General features: G+C 49.7%; 5 protein-coding genes across 5 annotated transcripts; 3 read left to right on the forward strand and 2 right to left on the reverse strand.

Annotated features, from left to right (window-relative positions):
• Nucleotides 1-1,898: 1,898 nt before the first annotated feature.
• Nucleotides 1,899-3,704, reverse strand: HOO65_060453 (Curved DNA-binding protein; the record flags this gene model as incomplete). The annotated part of the gene is made up of 4 exons (XM_071003801.1): nucleotides 1,899-2,050; nucleotides 2,125-2,967; nucleotides 3,099-3,287; nucleotides 3,674-3,704. The coding sequence occupies 4 exons, from the start codon at nucleotides 3,702-3,704 to the stop codon at nucleotides 1,899-1,901; spliced, it is 1,215 nt and encodes a 404-aa protein (XP_070857803.1).
• Nucleotides 3,705-4,426: 722 nt separating this feature from the next.
• On the forward strand, nucleotides 4,427-6,641 carry HOO65_060454 (SWI/SNF chromatin-remodeling complex subunit SNF5; the record flags this gene model as incomplete). Its single annotated transcript, XM_071003733.1, has 2 exons — nucleotides 4,427-6,202; nucleotides 6,282-6,641. The coding sequence occupies 2 exons, from the start codon at nucleotides 4,427-4,429 to the stop codon at nucleotides 6,639-6,641; spliced, it is 2,136 nt and encodes a 711-aa protein (XP_070857804.1).
• Nucleotides 6,642-7,321: 680 nt separating this feature from the next.
• On the reverse strand, nucleotides 7,322-11,999 carry HOO65_060455 (Sister chromatid cohesion protein pds5; the record flags this gene model as incomplete). Its single annotated transcript, XM_071003607.1, has 3 exons — nucleotides 7,322-7,915; nucleotides 7,978-11,376; nucleotides 11,508-11,999. 3 exons carry the CDS (start codon nucleotides 11,997-11,999, stop codon nucleotides 7,322-7,324), a joined length of 4,485 nt encoding a protein of 1,494 aa, XP_070857805.1.
• A 2,001-nt stretch (nucleotides 12,000-14,000) lies between these two features.
• On the forward strand, nucleotides 14,001-15,243 carry HOO65_060456 (uncharacterized protein; the record flags this gene model as incomplete). Its single annotated transcript, XM_071003930.1, has 2 exons — nucleotides 14,001-14,500; nucleotides 14,568-15,243. 2 exons carry the CDS (start codon nucleotides 14,001-14,003, stop codon nucleotides 15,241-15,243), a joined length of 1,176 nt encoding a protein of 391 aa, XP_070857806.1.
• A 547-nt stretch (nucleotides 15,244-15,790) lies between these two features.
• On the forward strand, nucleotides 15,791-17,014 carry HOO65_060457 (mRNA-capping enzyme subunit alpha; the record flags this gene model as incomplete). The annotated part of the gene is made up of 2 exons (XM_071003933.1): nucleotides 15,791-15,966; nucleotides 16,036-17,014. 2 exons carry the CDS (start codon nucleotides 15,791-15,793, stop codon nucleotides 17,012-17,014), a joined length of 1,155 nt encoding a protein of 384 aa, XP_070857807.1.
• Between the last annotated feature and the right edge of the window lie 18 nt (nucleotides 17,015-17,032).

Consider the following 17,032-nt stretch of genomic DNA (forward strand, 5'->3'; position numbering starts at 1 on the left):
AGGCTCAAGATGCGCTGCGCGTGCTGGCCTGATTTCAGATTGTTTTTTTCTTCGCTTTTCGCTGTTCCTTGCGTGCCGTCGGGCTTCGGCAGTGGGCTATGAAGCTTGGTGGGTTGTTTCGTTGAGGGCTCGATTAGGAGCGAAAGGGAGGAAAAATAGAGGTCCAGGTTTCTGGCTTGTGGCTGATCAAACGTGGGCCAGCCTGGAGGTAGAGCGCCAGCGAGGATTATGATTCTCGATTGAGAAGCGTGTTTTTGAGGTGCAGCTTTGGTTTTTTGGGGGAGGGGGAGCAGAAGAGGGAAGAAGGGTCCTGTGAATTTCGTGAGGTGATTTGGACGAGAGAGGATCACAAGTTTCTTGCTAGCACAAGCTTGGCCGAGCATAAACAGGGCCTGGCCTCTGGAAATTAGCCAGGGGAAACGCAAGGAAATTGAGCTTTCAGTGGGGTTGAATCCGAGTGCTTAGGGCACTCAGGGGAACCACCTTCAGTGGCCTTGAGGATCTTTTTACGGCATATAGTGGCAGGCCTCTGTATTTCAGGACCCATGTGCTGAAATACACACTTCTACAGGGGCTAAAGTTGTCATACTACCCTGTCGTGATGGCAAGCAAAAAAAAACACACGTAACGCCACGACAACAACATACCAAGTTTTGTCGACGCTGGGGGCTACATTATCCAGACGCTCCCATTCCATATAACAGGTATTGCTATAACAATAGCTCCAAGGGGCAGATTAGAGAAGACGAAGAGGAGGGAAAAATATAGCAGACCCTACTGCTGCCGATGACATGACCACCTGCAAATCTCATCCCGTCATATTGTCGCAATCTAGGGCTTATCTAACAGTATAGATCACACATACACTCACTCTCGCCCATACTTTACCATGCCTTGGCATACTGTATGTGCGTCAACAGTTGACAATTATCTTTTACTCAGAGCGTAGGTCTTTGCTTGGCCAAATGCTCGCTAGGCGTGTGCTTCGCCAACTAGTTTGTTGTCAGGTGCGCTTCCATTTGACCGCCTGTAGACCGCCACTCAATCATGTATTATTAAACACCACATAGGAGTAGAAAAGACCGTGGATGCGCCCTCTTCTTTGCCAAAGGAATGCATCGACTGTTTTCCTATCTTTGCAGACTGCCCTCGTTGGCTGTCTGTTGTTTAAACGCTTCAATGCAACTGATTGGCAGCACAGTGACCGAGATTGATCTTCGCCCTGTTCTCCGTATGTTATTTCCCATGATTATTATAGTTTGTACTGGCCTTATCGGGCATCTGTTCCAAGCGACAGCTCGAGGTTGGGCAAGTCAGATCAGCCATGGCCAGTCAGGCCTGAGCTATACGTCTAGGGCATGGACGTAAGTAATGGCATGATAGGCTCCTCGCTCCTCCACACAAACTTACCCATTCCATCAATCTTCATCCTTCTGCCCTCCAGGCGGTCTAGGGAGAGAAGAGAGAGAAAAAAAAGGCAATTATCAGAGTGGAACTCTGCCCTTTTCCCAGCCCCGTCCGGAAAAGCCAGTCCAGTACTGTCCAGTCAGATCTAGCCAAGTCGCTGTCTGCTTTGTGTCGTTGTTATCACCGCTATTGCCTTACTTGCCCGTAACTTCGGAAATGCTGTTGCTCTTATCCAACATTCAATCCATAGTACACTTCATTGCCGTGATAATGATGGACTCTGAATGGCATGACACGCATGGGTGTTGGCCGAGTTTCGAGCTTATACACCGTCCTTTGCCACACATCTGGTGAGCTTCATAGCAACTGGTTGACTCTTGTCTCGTATATCCGTCTGCATGCTTTTTTAATTGTTCTATGCCTTGTTTTTTATTCATTGGTATACGACGGTTGTATCAAAGACCGCTTGTACGTGTACGTGTTTTGTATCTTTAGTTCTTCTTCTTGTTCTTCTTTTCCTTGCGCAGAGGCCGTGCCAGAATCTCCAGAACCTCCTCGTCGGTGATCTTCTTGTCACTCTTGACCTTCTCCAGGTCTAGAGGGACCGGGCCGCCTAGCTTGGTGACACCGTTCTTGGTGATGGCTGTTGAAAAGAGGGGAGGGAATGGTTAATAATATATTCGGCAAAGGCAAAAACAATAATGGATCCAAACATACCAACAGTGGTCAATAGACGGGCGACAGGAGCGCTGTCCTTGTCACCAACCATCTCGTACTGGCGGAAAACGTTGCCACGAACGCATTCAACAACACCAGACTTGGCATCACGCTCGTCATCAAGCTGTCTGAGGGAGAAGGGGAAGGTACCAAACTTCTTCTGGACCTCAGAAAGAATCTTGCGGGAAGTAGGACGCTTTAGGCCGTAGGTCTCCTTGGTGCGGCGGTGCAGGGTAGGACGGTTCTCCAGAGTCTTTATCTTGCCAGACTGCTGCGAGACACCGACCTCAACACCCCAGACCTCGCCGATCTCGGGAATGCCATCACCTCTAGTGCCCTCGGGAGGGGCCAGAATAATTCTCTTCTTGGACTCGATGTCGTTGTGCTCAAAGAGCCACGAGGTAGTGCTCTCGACCAGGTTGCACTCGTAGGTCTTGACAACCTTCTCCAGGATGCTGTTGATCTTGGACTGGGTGGGAGGCTTGACAGAAGCAGCCTTAGCCTTCTCCTCCTCAGTGCCAGTGGCCAAAGTGCCAGGGGGCACCATCAGGCGCAGTAGAACTTCATTGGCGTAGTAGGTGGCCAGCAGGAGGTCGGCATCGCGACCGGCAATCTCGGAAGGCTCAGGCACAATGATGGTGTCGCAGACAATGGAACCGAGACCATCGATCTGAGCACCAAGCTGGATCTTGACAGCCTCACCGGCCTTCAGCTCTACGGCAGCCTCAGCCTCATCGGTCTTGAGAGGAGTGTAGGGAGTGACAAAGGAGCTCGGGGAGACGGTAGTAGGATGGGCGAAACCTGCGCACATAATGGTTAGCTGAGCCCCATAGTAGACGTGTCCTGTGTTGCGTGTCTTTGCACCATAGAATAGCTATGAGAAAGTCGCATTCACGGACATGCACAAGAGCTGATACACATAGCAGCCAAGGATGGGATGCGCCGGAAGTGGCTGGTAGACGGTAATAGCATACCCTTGTTGATCTTCTTGCCGCGGTAGACCTTCGAAATCTCCTCAGTCAGGATCTCGTCACCCTTCTCGCAGATCTCAGAGATTTTGGCGCCGGGAACGCAAAGCTTCTTGACAGCGGCAAGGACCTTCTCCGAAATCTCACCAGCGTTCTTGTACTTGGTGAGAGTATCAGGGTTGTTCAGAGTGTAGTCTAGAGGAAGAAAACATAGTTAGTTAGACAACGAGGCAAAGAGGTCTGTCGCAGCAAGTGTATGAAATGTTAAGTCTGGCCGGCCGTTCTCTCACCAGCCAGCCGCGCAAAATAGTGTGACGTGACGTGACGTCAAGCAACAGGTGTATCACAGCCTAGCCGGCCATTGTAGATCAATGATGAGAAGCGGCCGGTGGTGGCTGTCTTGACGGGGGTTTGCAATAAAAGAATTATTCAGCAGTACCCAAGCTAGGCCCACTAGGATGACAAGAGGCTCTAATAACCCAAATATTGAGAATTCTCTTTCAACAGAGACATCAGGATAGGCGCAGAAAAGGAAAAAAAAAATTGAGCAAAAGAAATCGAGCAAAATTGAGCACACGTACCGACAGCGACTTCCTTCTTTTCGTCAGTCATCTTGAATTGAGGTTGCTGGGTATAATAGGATATCGCACTTTTAGGCACTGCAAAATCTCCTTCTCAATAGCGATTAGGAGGAACGACCACTAAAAAGCTCTGCAAAAATCTAAAGGGACAGCTTAGTTGTGAGGTGCAAGAAGCTTCGAAGCCCTCACCCGCTCTACTTGCTGCCCGTTTCAGGCGGGGAAGTGGGGCACCGCGTATGACGCTGTGGCGCATATGTGGCGCTTTATGCGGGCAGCGGTGTTTTGTGCATGCGAAAGTAACTCACGCCACAGTCTTCACCCTGTGACCCATAGCGTTAGCGCTATCAAGTACCTCTACACTACCTCTAGCACGCAAAGTGACCCCCTAGCTGTTAGCAGAGACACGCTACGCGTGTCGGCCGAAACTAAAGCAGCCCCAAGTCGTCAGCCATTTCCCCCAATAGCACGGCTATAGTAAATTTCAGAGCCATCGCTCGCGGCTGCATTTTGTCAGCCTCGCCTAACTTGTCGCATTTCTCTTGTCGCATTATTAGTCGCACGACCCGCCTGCCTATGTTATAGTCTTTGGAACTAACTTCCCCTTTTACTGTTCTATATCTATTCTGCGGACTATCAATCTAACTTGGCCAAGCTGCTGCATCCGCAGTTAGCAACCTTCCCTCCTCCCCTAAAGCTCCACGTGCTCTTTGCGACAGCCACCTCGATCCGGCCGAACAAACCCCACCACACATGATGTCGATGTCCACTTCTCAGCCCGTCTCTAACCAGCCATCGGCTGGGCCGTCCGACAGCCCAGATGCTGCCGTTGCCGGTGTGGCTTCGTCTGAGCCTGGCAACGGGGGCTCTAGCATTCCCGTTCGCACTAAAGAATCGTTCCAACAAATGATGCTGGAGCAGTACATCACTCGCGACTGGTTGGCTGCTATCAACCTCGCTGAGGTAGGAAAGAAGTCACAAAAGGACACGCAAGATGCTATTGAAGAGGTTCGCGACTACGCGCGCATCCGCAATGACTACCGTGCATGGTTTACACCCAGCCGGCTCTACGGCGAAGGCTACCAGGGCTATGCCAATGGCTTCACCGAAAGCATGAGCCATTCTCGGGTTATATACCCCAGCCAGAAGCCGCCCCCCGGAAAACGCATTACCACAGCACTCAAATGGAGGCGCAAAGACATGCAGAAACAGGCGGACTTACACGAGGACCTAGTGCCAATACGACTGGAGGTTGAATGGGAGAAGATCAAACTACGAGATACCTTTACATGGAATCTCCATGACCGTATAATCACGCCGCAGTTATTTGCTGCCCAGCTAGTAGAGGACATGGGCATCAAGCCTCCTGCTACCCAAATAGTCTACGACATGATTGTCAGCCAAATCTGTGAACAACTCGAAGACTACTACCCATTCGCCCACATCAAAGACGACTCGCTAGACCCTGAAATCCCATATACTGCCTTCAAAAACGACGAAATGCGGGTCTTGATCAAGCTCAACATCACAATTGGAACCCATACATTAGTCGATCAGTTTGAGTGGGAAATGAACCATCCTCTGAACTCCCCCGAAGAGTTTGCAACAAATATGGCCCGGGACTTAGCACTGCCCGGCGAGTTCAAAACCGCCATTGCACACTGTATCCGCGAGCAAACCCAGCTGTTCACCAAGTCTCTCTACACTATCGGCCATCCCTTTGATGGGCGGCCGATAGAAGACGCAGATCTGGTGGCAGCATTCCTTCCGTCTCCTTTGGCCTCTGTGCTGAGACCACAGCAACAAGCCAAGGAGTTTGCGCCATATATGTATGAGATGAGTGAGGGCGATCTAGACCGCAACGAGACCATATTCTCACGCGAGCAACGCCGCCAGAAGCGATCCGTCAACCGGCGTGGCGGCCCACAACTGCCGGACCTCAAAGAACGACAGCGAACCATCCGCACGCTAATCGTATCGTCTGTCATCCCCGCCTCAGCTGCCACAATCGAAGAAAGCAGACTTTTCAAGCGTGCTGCTGGTGCAGGCCGCCGTCGGGGTCCCGGTGCTGCCCGTGTGGACGGTGATCTCTCAGAATCAGATGACAGCGAAGACTCTGCCCCTGAATCGCCCGCCCCTGCTAACGCTGCAGCCACCGGAACTGCACGCACTCGAGGCATACGCGGCGCGGCATCAGCAGCTCAGCAACGTATGGCAAATGTGGGTCGTAGCGAGACTCCGGAACACCATGAGCCCCAACGCGTCGGACGCCGCGGCCACCGCGATTTGATGGATGACGATGAGCCACAGTCACTCATCATCACATTGCGCGTCTCACCGGCGAGATTGCGAGCCTTGCTGAATGGCGAGCAAGTTAAGATTACCCCTGTGCCTCCGCCCATCCCAGCCCTCGTATCAACTTCTGGCGAACCGGCTGCCATGGCTAAGCCGAGCGCCCCTAATGTTCCCTCTGGCCAAATCGGCAGGGTTCCTGCACCGATGCCTAACGCCGACGGCAGGCCCCACACTCCAGTAAGTGCTCTATCCAAAAAGAGAGAAGGCATGGATGCTTTTTGACATAGCTCGTCCGCCTGTACTAACAACAACCTAGCCCCCGGCACCCTCATGGCTCATCCGTAGTCTTACAGACCTTGCTAAGAGTTACCCGTACGACTCGTTCGAAGCCTTGATGAAGTACTCGGCTGTAAATCCCGACACGGAACAGCAAATCCCACCGGGGCAGCCGCCCCCGGCCAATGCCGTATACATGTTCCTACCGCGTGTGCGTTGCAAAGATTGCCCTGGCAAACTGTACACCCCTGGCCCGGGACAAACAGCTACCAACTTTGAAGTGCATTTGAAAAACCGCCAGCACCGTGACAAGGTCGATTTGCGTATTGGCCATCCAACGCGGTCTACGACTCCAGGCTCAGGCGTGTCTACTATAGTGCCTCCAACGTCGTCATTCTGAAGTACTAGAAACCGGTATTGTAGTATTGGGATGTGAGGTGCATGTACGGCCTCCATGTTTTTCTCTTCTTTTTTCTTGGTTTCTTTAATGTTTCTATATTGTTGAAACGGGTAGCTGGAGTTCTTGAACAGAGCATGATTTTCTATCCATCCGAATTGTGAAACTGTATGGACAAACTTGACATTAAGCTATGAAAAACGATAACATAACCCTTTCAAAAAAAAAAAGTATCTCAGGGTTAGTTTATAAGTCACTCCATCTTGGCACATGGCTATACTGTCATATATTCTAGATTGTGCGTCACACTTTACAATTGACGATGTGGAGGTATTCAGCTTGTTAGAAACTTATCAGCTCATAAAGAAAAAACTAAAATGGTACTCATAAACCAAAACCCAACAAACAAAACCAAGAAGAGCCTACATACAAGTGAAAGACAATAAATAGTCAATACGCTTCCTACACCAAGCTGGGCTAAGCTAAGCCCGGCTTCTCCCTTTTCAAGCTGAATCAACTCACGGTATGTGGCTATAGAAGACACAGTCACGAATAAGGGTATACGCGAACCTCCAATCTCTACTCTACTCTCTTCCTGACCCTGAACTGACCAAGCTCCTCACCCTCAATGCGCTGTTTTGGGATCACTTGACAAGCAACGCCGTCGTGCCTCTGCTTTTGCCTTATCTTCTTCTAGCACTTCGTTTCTGCACTGGTGCTTGTTCCGCTCCGTCATCCGCCTCGTCGCTTGAGCTCACATCCATGTCTGAGATCTCGGACAGCGACGAATCCGTATCGTTGCCATTGACCTTAGCTGCAGGCTTCTTCGTGTTGGCAACACTTGATTTTTTGGGTGTTGTGAGATTATCTTCGTCTTCGTCTTCGTCTTCGTCTTCTTCGTCTTCGCTTTCTTCGTCGTTCTTAGGCATAGCACGCTTTGGCTTGCCATTCTCGTCAAGGTAGCTCCACTCAGCCACTCCATCCAGCATCTCCTCATCATCTTCTGATGAATCACGTTCTACATACGTCGAAGTGCGGCCGCTACGTGAGCGGCCACTCTTGCGGCGCTCAACCTCGCGCCCAGGGCCTTCAAAATCGGCATCGACATCACTACCCCACTGGTCGCGAGTACGAGACTTGCGTGACTTCTTTGGTGCGCTATGGCTACGAGGAGTGGATTTTGTCCGGGACTTGGGTGTCTTTTCTCTAGAAGGAAGCTTGACTGACTTGGTACGTTTGGCAGGCTGATCGTGGCGCTCATCAGCAGTTTTACGTTTCTACTACATGTTAGCCATTCATTTTCTATTCCACGAGTGAGTGAAAGCGGATTGCTGCGTACCTTTTTGCGATCAACTGATCTTAGAAGACCGTCTAGACTTTCCTCAAGGCCCTCAGGAAGATACTGCTTCTCAGCAATCTCAACGGCCACCTTGTGGGAGGGCAAGGCACTAAATAGGCCAATGGGCAACCCAACTTTGTTGGCATACACCTGAATGCTCCAGCCCTTCTTCTCCTGCCACTTACGCAACAGGGCTAGTGCAAGATCACATATGACGTAGATATTCTCGCTGCTGGCAGGGTTAATGGCATCAAGTGTTTGCTTTGTCCGTTCGACATAGCGAAGAACAAGGCCAAGGTTGTCCTCCGTGACGACATGGCTAATGTAGTATAGAAGATAGCGAGCATGATCGATTAGATTCCCAGCGTCGTTGCTGTAGTCTGGGTGATGTGCGAGGAGCGATATCAAACGGCATATGGCAGGCTCAAGTACAGGTTTAGATCTCTCCACGAAAAATCTAGCACGGGCGTCGATCCAGGTACCGAGACGTTCTTTAAAGGTAGCAACGGGCTCAAAAGCAGTTAGGAAGACGATGGTGTAGAACCTTGGGGCGAGTTCATTGGTAGCAAGGTACTTTTGCAGCTTTTCGACAAAGCGGTGTCGTACGGCTGATTCGCCGTGTTGGGCAACAAATGCCAAATTGTTGAAGTCATTAGGACTGAGATAGGGGTCGAATCGACTTTCGCAGCAGAGCTTAAGCATTAAGTGAGCAGCAGCTAACACCAGACGGCTCCGGTGGTACTTGGGAGTATCCTTTGTCTTGCACAGTTCGCCATCTTTGGTGATCAAGGTCCTTAATAGCTTAAAAACTGCGGCAATGCGTTCCTTAGAATCGTCCAGATCAGCAGTAGCGCGGAGATTATTCGTGAGAATTTTTAGAGCAAGTAATTTGGCTTGAAGCTCTTCGTCCATGTCCCCATCATCGACCCAGCTAGGATCGGTGTCCTTGGCCTCACCTTTGACCTGAAGAAGCAATTGCTGGATAGTCATATCAAGAATTTCCTTGTCATAATCCTCGGTGATGTTTGGTTTCATGAGTGCCAGTTGCGAGATGCAAGCAAGATGGTTCAAGAAGTTGGGCGCCCCGTATTTCCATTCTTTCATGATACGGCGCAATATACTGCGGGCGGTTTCTTCTGCCTCGGTGTCTTTGGAGGAAAGGATGATGTTGAGAGCATACTTAGCAGCCTTGGGTGGCCGTCCATACAGAGCGTAATTCTTCATCGTCTCCAAGAACTTGGAATCCTGGGGCATATCCTCTGTCTCAGTCTTTGCATAAGACGCACAGGCCTTGAGGACGTCAACGACCGAAGGATCATTGGGCTTTTCACGTGTGGGTGCTTGTTCCACGAGGCTCTTGCAGAGCTCTCCAATATGTGACTTGAACACGGCAGGATTCCGCTGTGAGATCTCTCCCAGAACTTCATGGGCAGCAGGGCCAAGACCGTTCTTGTTGCTCTGAGAAAATTCCATAAACGAAGCCAAGTGGCTCTTGTTGAAAGTGATACAAGCAGTCTGGTAGATCAGAGGCAACAAAGTGTCCATGACACCAGAACATTTTCCCTCTCCATTCACCCGCTTAACAAGCTCTCTGATAGCATCGTGAATAGTTTTGAAGTCGTTGTTTATATCGATAGCATACTTGACAAGGGCATAGTATCGACGCTCGTTGACTTTAGCAAACCGTTCTAAGTCAGCCTGGGCCTTGGGCTGATCGGGAAGGCGACCACTGAGCCATTTGATCACACCATTAAGATTTGCAGTGACTCTGTCCTCGTTTGCCTCGATTACACCGCCATTGTAAAGTTCACACTGGCGAATGTAAGCTACAACGGGTGGCATCATTGCAGGCTGACGGGCTTGCATAGCAAAAAATGCACGCTTGGCTTTGTCTGAGAGCGATCGGACTAATTGTAGGATGCGCTCTGCTCTGACTTTGTCGCTGTCATAGTTGATCGCTGCTGTTTGGCTATTCTTCTTGGACTTACGGGGGGGGAATCCAAGAGGAATAATGTACTCTAGAAGAACCCTGTCGAGTATTGCAATGGACTCAGGGTCGCCAGTGTAGTATACCTCGATGATGCGAGAAGGGATGCCACCAAGACAAGGGCTGACTAAGTCATGCTCAGCAGCAATCTCACCTGCCGCTACAGACCACAGTTTGCCCAATAAAACCATTGCTTCAACACGCACAGCAGGCTTGCGATCGCGGCAGCGATCGGCTAGGATAGCCAACACAGACCCTTCTTGCTCAACGCCACCGTAGTACCCAAGCTTGTTTACCACATCTTTAATGTTGAATATATCGATAGCCTTGATAGCAGCAAGACGGACCTTTTCATCATACTCTAGCATTTTGGTAGAAAGAGCTTGCACTAGTTTACCCTCCTCTTCACGGCTTATGCCAGTATTTCCTGCTGATGTGGAAATTATGTAGCCCACACTAAGCGCCCAGGCGGCACGAATCGCAGAAACCTTGTCGTTCTGGCGGTTGATGAAGCTGTGGTATACGGTTGGGTGTACTTGAGAGAATGATAGTACCGCCGATGGGGAATTGAGAACGGTTTGAGAAGGGTGGACGGGCAGCTCGTCATCCATGCGCCATTGAGGGTACTGACAAGGATCCATGATGGGTGGAGGGGGTGGCCCAGCAGCACCAATACCAGAAATCATGTCACCCAGGGTCTCCGTTGCAAGCTGGCGAAGACTGGCGTTGTCGGCGGATAGTTCAGCCTCAACTTGAGGTATAACGTTTTGAAGCACAATAGGAACGGCTCGCCACAGCTCCCGAATAAGGTGATGTGCTTGTCGGATATTGTGCAGATCTGATTCCGAAGGGCCAGCAGGGGCTTCTTCTTCGTCTTCGTTTTGCCCACGACTCAAGCTCGTGGCATCAATAATGACATCACTGAAATACTGACTCACATAGCGCGACATCTTTTCTGGGCAGTCGGTACATATGTTTTTAGCCATGATGTAGGCAGCTGGTATCTTCTTGGGGAGCAAGTTAGACTGGCTGCTATCGTCGGATCGATCGAGGCGATTTTTGAGGCCCCCAGGGGGCAGCGCTCGCAAGAACTGGGCCATTATGGAGTCGATAACCAGAGCCGGGATGCCTGGGCTCTCGTCAATGAGGGTGATCATGATGTGGGTCATGTGATGCTCGACGTCGCGCGGCACATTGCCCTCGGCATCCTGTGAGGAAAGAATGGAGATGGTGTCGAAACAGGCGGAAGTGAGCCGGAGAAAAAGCTCATCTCCGCCTTCTATCTCAAGAACTAAAAGGATACTCTTTACTTCTGAGAGTGAAACTAGGACGTATTTGTGCTGGGCGTGGTAGGTGTCGCCTGGGTCCTTGAGGGCGGGTATTATGTCACGAATAAACAAGGAGAAGATCATCTAGATGGCAGTGAGTTAGCATGCCTCACAGCGGTTCGCTAAGAAGGTACTAGCCTAGAAGTGGCCAGCTCAGAATGGCTCACACCACAACTATTCATGCCCAAGGGAAAGGGGGAGGGGGTAGCGCTTACATTAACTTGATCGCTGGAGAATGGCGCATTAGGCGCGCAAATACGCAGTACGTCAGACAAACAGGCGGCAACAAAGGCTCTGACACCACTATCGCGGTGTTGTAAGAGGTTGCGATGGGCCAGAGATGCAGCCACATCAGTCAGTGATTCGGGATCAACTCGTTCTTGGTCCATATCCGACAGTTCATCGAGGAGCCTGCGCAAACGCGGAATGAGTGTGCTAACCGGGATTGGCTTTCCAGGCTTCCAGGACAGTTGTTCGTTGAACTGAAGCGATTCTTTGGGGCCATCATCGTCGTTGTTGTCGACACCATCACGGCCATTGATGGCTGAGTCTAGATCTTCGACATCGGAAGGCGGGTCCGAAATCGGCGATGACGCCTGTTCGGGCTCTTCAGGTACCTCTTCGGGGTCGGAAAGATCTGGCGATGATGAAGGGACGGGCGAGGGTTCCTTTGGGGGGGCTCGCCGGGAGCGTCTGGCGGGCGCCATTTCCACAAGCTTATACGAAGCGATGGCCAGCGGTGAGGGTTAACAATGGCGGTCAAGTGCGATAAAAAAGAGGAGGCTTAGATGACACGACAAAGAATAGTCAAGTTCGATTGGTGTAGAAAAAGATGAATAATCAGCTCTAAAACATAAAGCCGGTCGCAAGTCTACAGGGCCACGAAGATGGAGATTTTCTGGAGTTGAGTTGTTGCTCGTGCAAGTGTGCTTATCTGCAAGGCACGCGCGAGTTGCTAGAGTAATACAGAAGGAGCAAAATCAGCCACAAGCGGGTGACGCGAAGATTCTGGCTAGGCCTAAGCAAAGCCTGGTTCAGGCCCAAGCCAAAGTTCAGGTCTATGTCCTACAGCTGTAGAAAGAAGAACAAAAGGCGCACCCCACTAAAGCTCAGTAATGGCACTAAGCGCTAAAGCCACTAGACACTAAAGCGCACCTTAATGCTAAAAGCTTGTGTGCAACGCGACAAGCAACAACGCGTTCAAGCTTTAACCGTTATCCAACTAGAAAAATAAAAAAGGCTGAGTCCTTAACTCTAAAAGCTGGTGTGTGTTTGCAGTCTCGCATTTATGTACTATTCAACTTCTATCAGCCTCAAACAACTGATAACCTCATCCGACAACTAAATCTCGGAGCTTCTCACTACGGCTAGTTGAAGTTTCTGTAAGTTGCGAAGATTTTTGTTGCTATGAAAATCAAAGTCCCCAGTTTTGGAGCTCCATTTTTATCACCAACAGCTATCCCTGTCTCCAATACCCCTGTCTCAAAGCTTGGGTTAGGTAATCATGAAATTGCCTTATTGCCTATCTCCTCTTTGAACGACAGCTTAAAGCCTATACGTTAAATCAACATGAAGCTTTGTTTGTCGAGTAGACAACAATGACCAGCAGCATTCCAGCGGTCTCTGGGCGTGCAGAAAAAGTACTATGACTCTGCATCTCCTATAAATAATTCATCAACTAGTTGATGCTACGAGAACCTTCTCGTTTTGTCTGGGGGTTTTCAAGTTCCAGCCATAGTTGTTCCATTGAGATGTCGATCGAAAAAAGGGCATATCCAACACGAAGAATCATGGCAAGATATGAAGAGATAAGTGGGAACACGCCATTTTCCCTGCATCTCCGCCCACTACAAGCTAGAAGCTCTGTTGGGATGGAATAAAGCGAGAGACAACTCCCTAGACTTCATGCCAGTGGCCTATCATATTTTCCAATTATTCCTGTCGTCCAGTGATGAGGGAGAAGGTCGTTGCTCTAGTGTATTAGGTAGGTGCTTGAGTTTCGCGTCATAAGGGAGGTGGTGCTCGCTAGATTTGATATAAGAAGTAGACGTAGCTTGTAGCTTCCAAAAGGCGCCCTCAGAGCTTTCAAAGTGTACACGATTGGCTTCCATCTTATCAACAGGAAAATACTTTCATTTAGAATTGAGCACCCTCTATCATTGCGCAACTGCCCCGCCGCTCTTTGTTTTGACTCTTCTGCTGGCCTTGCCAAACGACTAGTTTGTGACCTTTTCTGGGTAATCACCCGCAAAGTTGAGCTTTGAAGAAAAGATCTCCCGTCACAGCAACCAGGCTTGATGGAGTCACTACGCTAAATTCCTTTGTTTACCATAGTTATAACTTATTTCCAGCTCTCTCTTGCCATTACTTCCTTCCTGCTAGACGCCTTCAACTCGTTCTGCAAGTCCCAGGTTGGATCCTGCTTGATTTTACAGCCATCGTGCGTTGTTAGTAAATACGGTCTCACTGTTCCGGTAAGAACAACATCAGCAACACAAACGAAGCTGCAGTCTGGTCTCAACAAGAAACAACAAACAACTTACCAAACACCGCAATTTCCCCCATTGAGCGGCCATCTAGGTAAGCCCTGTCCCCCACCTTCCAAAACTCCTTTATGATAGCCCTAGGCGGCCACCGCGCATAGCTAGCACCCTTGATGAAAAGACGGAGAATCCATGTCTAATTGTTGCTTCGCTGAAGCAGTTAAAATGTCTCCCATGCACAAGATTCATGAGGATAACCTTTATGGTCAACCTACTCTGTATAACTCCGGCCATCGTGCTGTTCCTGAGGTGTCTCTTGAGCGTGTCAAGCACTCCAGGAGAATGTTCTGGATCCGCCTGACTGCTTTGCTAGCCGCTGTTGTGGTTGCCGTCGCTGCCGCCATTGCAATCATGGCAGTTACCATCAACTGGGACAATAAGGTAACCAATTCGGAAGGAGCGAGAAGTGTGCGTCGTGCGGACCCCGCCCCCCTCGGTCTTAAAATTGGCTCGCTGGCTCCAGTCGTCACTCCCTTTTTGACTTCTTCCATCATCGCCTCTTTTGCTTCTCCTGGTGTTTCCGCCATACCAGTTTCTGAACCTTCAGCCCTTGCCTCTGCCTCTTTTTCTAACATCACCACCATGAACACCATCACTCTTCCTGGTACATCAGCTACCACGCTCCCTTCGTCTTTTCTGACGGCCTGGAACCCTCCTAATGCCACGTAAGTAACGCCTTCTCATCTAGCCTATTTTCCATCCGACTGTATCTAATGGCTTCTATCTTGACAGTGGCACTGGATATTCCAGAATTCCTTTGTCGTCTGGTACCCGGCCTCATTACTCGTACTTTACTGCTTCGTCTGTCCCCCCGTATGGAAACAGCAGTGACTACCACTATTACCTCACTGGATCTACCGGAACTGGTACTGGTGGTTCTTCTTGGTCTCTAACAGGCACTGATTACGAGACTGCATCTGATGTGGACTGTACTGAATCTGTTACAGTTACAGTCACTGTCACTGCTTCACACGATTCCTATGACTCAGTTCCCTCCTACACAGAGTTTGCAACCCCTACGGCATTCACCTCGGATGACGACTTTACGGAGACTGAAACCACCACAGTGACTCCTACCTTCACTACCTTCCAGACTACCACAGTGGATTCTGTTCAAATTATCACCGTTCTCGATACGGTTTCTGGAACTCTGACTCCTGTCACTACTTTGACAGTTGTTGATGGCCAGCCTCCTTTCACTACTGACAACAGTACTGCCACTGGTCAAGGAACTGCCATTAGCACTGGATTCCCCACAGCTAGTGGCGCCAAGCCTATCCCAACAGATGATGGTCCCAATGGTGAATTCTCAGGTCGCAACCAACTCAATGTTGCTGGCCGTCTGGGATGCTCGACTGCCACCATGCTTGGTTCAGCAGCAATCGCCGCTCTCGTGGCAATGTGGTAAACACTTTGGCATGAAGAACCAAGCATTTGTTCCAACTGTGGAAATCGAAACTTCAATGATTAGTCAAACGACGAGCATGATTTAATGAATGGATGGGGGTTGATGCTGGGGAAACAAGGTAATTCGCAAGTGGACCGTGGCATATTAAAAGTTTTATGTCTTGTTGTCGTGTATTTTCAGGGGGGAAATTTCTTATGTCAATATGATATGTTAATATTATTGCATTAAATAACCACTTTTAACTATGTGTAACCAAAGCTTCGTGATGTTGGGTGCTAGCGAATGGCTAAGCATGTTCCCGAGTAAAGCATACTATGCATTATAACTCTGGTAGTAGCTAATCATTGTGCTATATAGCAAGCTCTAAGCTAAAACGGGGATTCCCAGCTAAAGTAGTGCAGCGGGTCTTGGAACCTTGTCACGTGACCCATGGTATTTAAGATCCAATATGAACCCCATAGCTCACCAGCGTTACAAATGCGACGCACTTTAACCAGCAACAAACTCCGTCAGCTTGCTATTTTTACATTGGCTGAAGACCGCCGATATGGACGGGCCCATCAAGTCTATCTCTGAGCCTGGCATCAAGGTCCCGCCTAAGGAGGGCGTACATGAACTACGGGCTGAGGTTGCGCGGCTACTGGGACGTTCGCAAACGTCATTTCCTGGGGCCCAACCTGTAAGCTTCACACGTGAGCACCTTCGTGTACTGATGATGGAAGAGTGAGTCAAGACTGGATGTGCTTTTATTTGATGACAGATCGGAGATATAATTAACCACCTGTATTATAGTTATTATGTTTGCGAAAAGTCCGACGGCATACGATATTTACTATACCTGACCACCGACCCCCGAGGCAGTGAAGCGCATTATCTAATCGACCGGAAAAACGACTTCTGGTACAACAACAACCACAATCTACATTTCCCCCTTTGTGACGACAGACAAGCTTTCCATGATCGCACCTTGATTGATGGCGAACTCGTTATGGATGATGACGGCGACGGAGTCATGGTGCCACGTTTCTTAGTCTTTGACTGCCTGACGCTAGGTGGTATGAACCTTATGGATCGCACATTGGATAAGCGTTTAGCTTATTTCAGCGAGAAGGTATACCGCCCCTACAAAGAACTGCTAACCGACTACCCGGACGAGCGTAAATACCTACCCTTTGAAGTCCAGCTCAAGGACATGCAATTCGCCTACGGCACAGAAATGATCTTCAATCGCGTCATTCCCAACTTGAAGCATGGCAACGACGGTCTTATCTTCACCTGTCGCAACACGCCTTACAAGCACGGCACTGACCCCCATATCCTTAAATGGAAGCCCCCTGAGGAGAACACTGTCGATTGTCGGCTGCGCTTGATCTTCCCTATGATGACCCCGGACGACGAGGATATTGCCGAAGGCATCACAGAGCCATACCACGATTATGACCTCCCCCCCAAGTCAGAACTGTGGAAGTTCATGGGCGATTCCGGACCTAACAAGTACACATACTTTAGAGATGTTTACATCTCTAGTGAGGAATGGGAGACCCTAAAGAGTCTCGGTGATCCCTTAAACAATCGTATCGTTGAGTGCTACCTCGATCATCAAAAAAGATGGCGCATCAGCCGCTTCCGTGATGATAAGTCAGAAGGCAATCATTTCACTGTGCTCCAAAGCGTACTAAGTAGTATTGAGGATGGTGTATCACAAAAGGAACTCCTGGCTGCGCAAAACGCTATCAGAGATGCGTGGAAATCGCGACAACGGCATGGGTAACAGTTGAAACCCCGAATT

Source organism: Ceratocystis lukuohia (assembly GCF_044167205.1).
Source record: "Ceratocystis lukuohia strain C4212 chromosome Unknown Supercontig6_pilon, whole genome shotgun sequence".
Lineage (NCBI taxonomy): Eukaryota > Fungi > Ascomycota > Sordariomycetes > Microascales > Ceratocystidaceae > Ceratocystis > Ceratocystis lukuohia.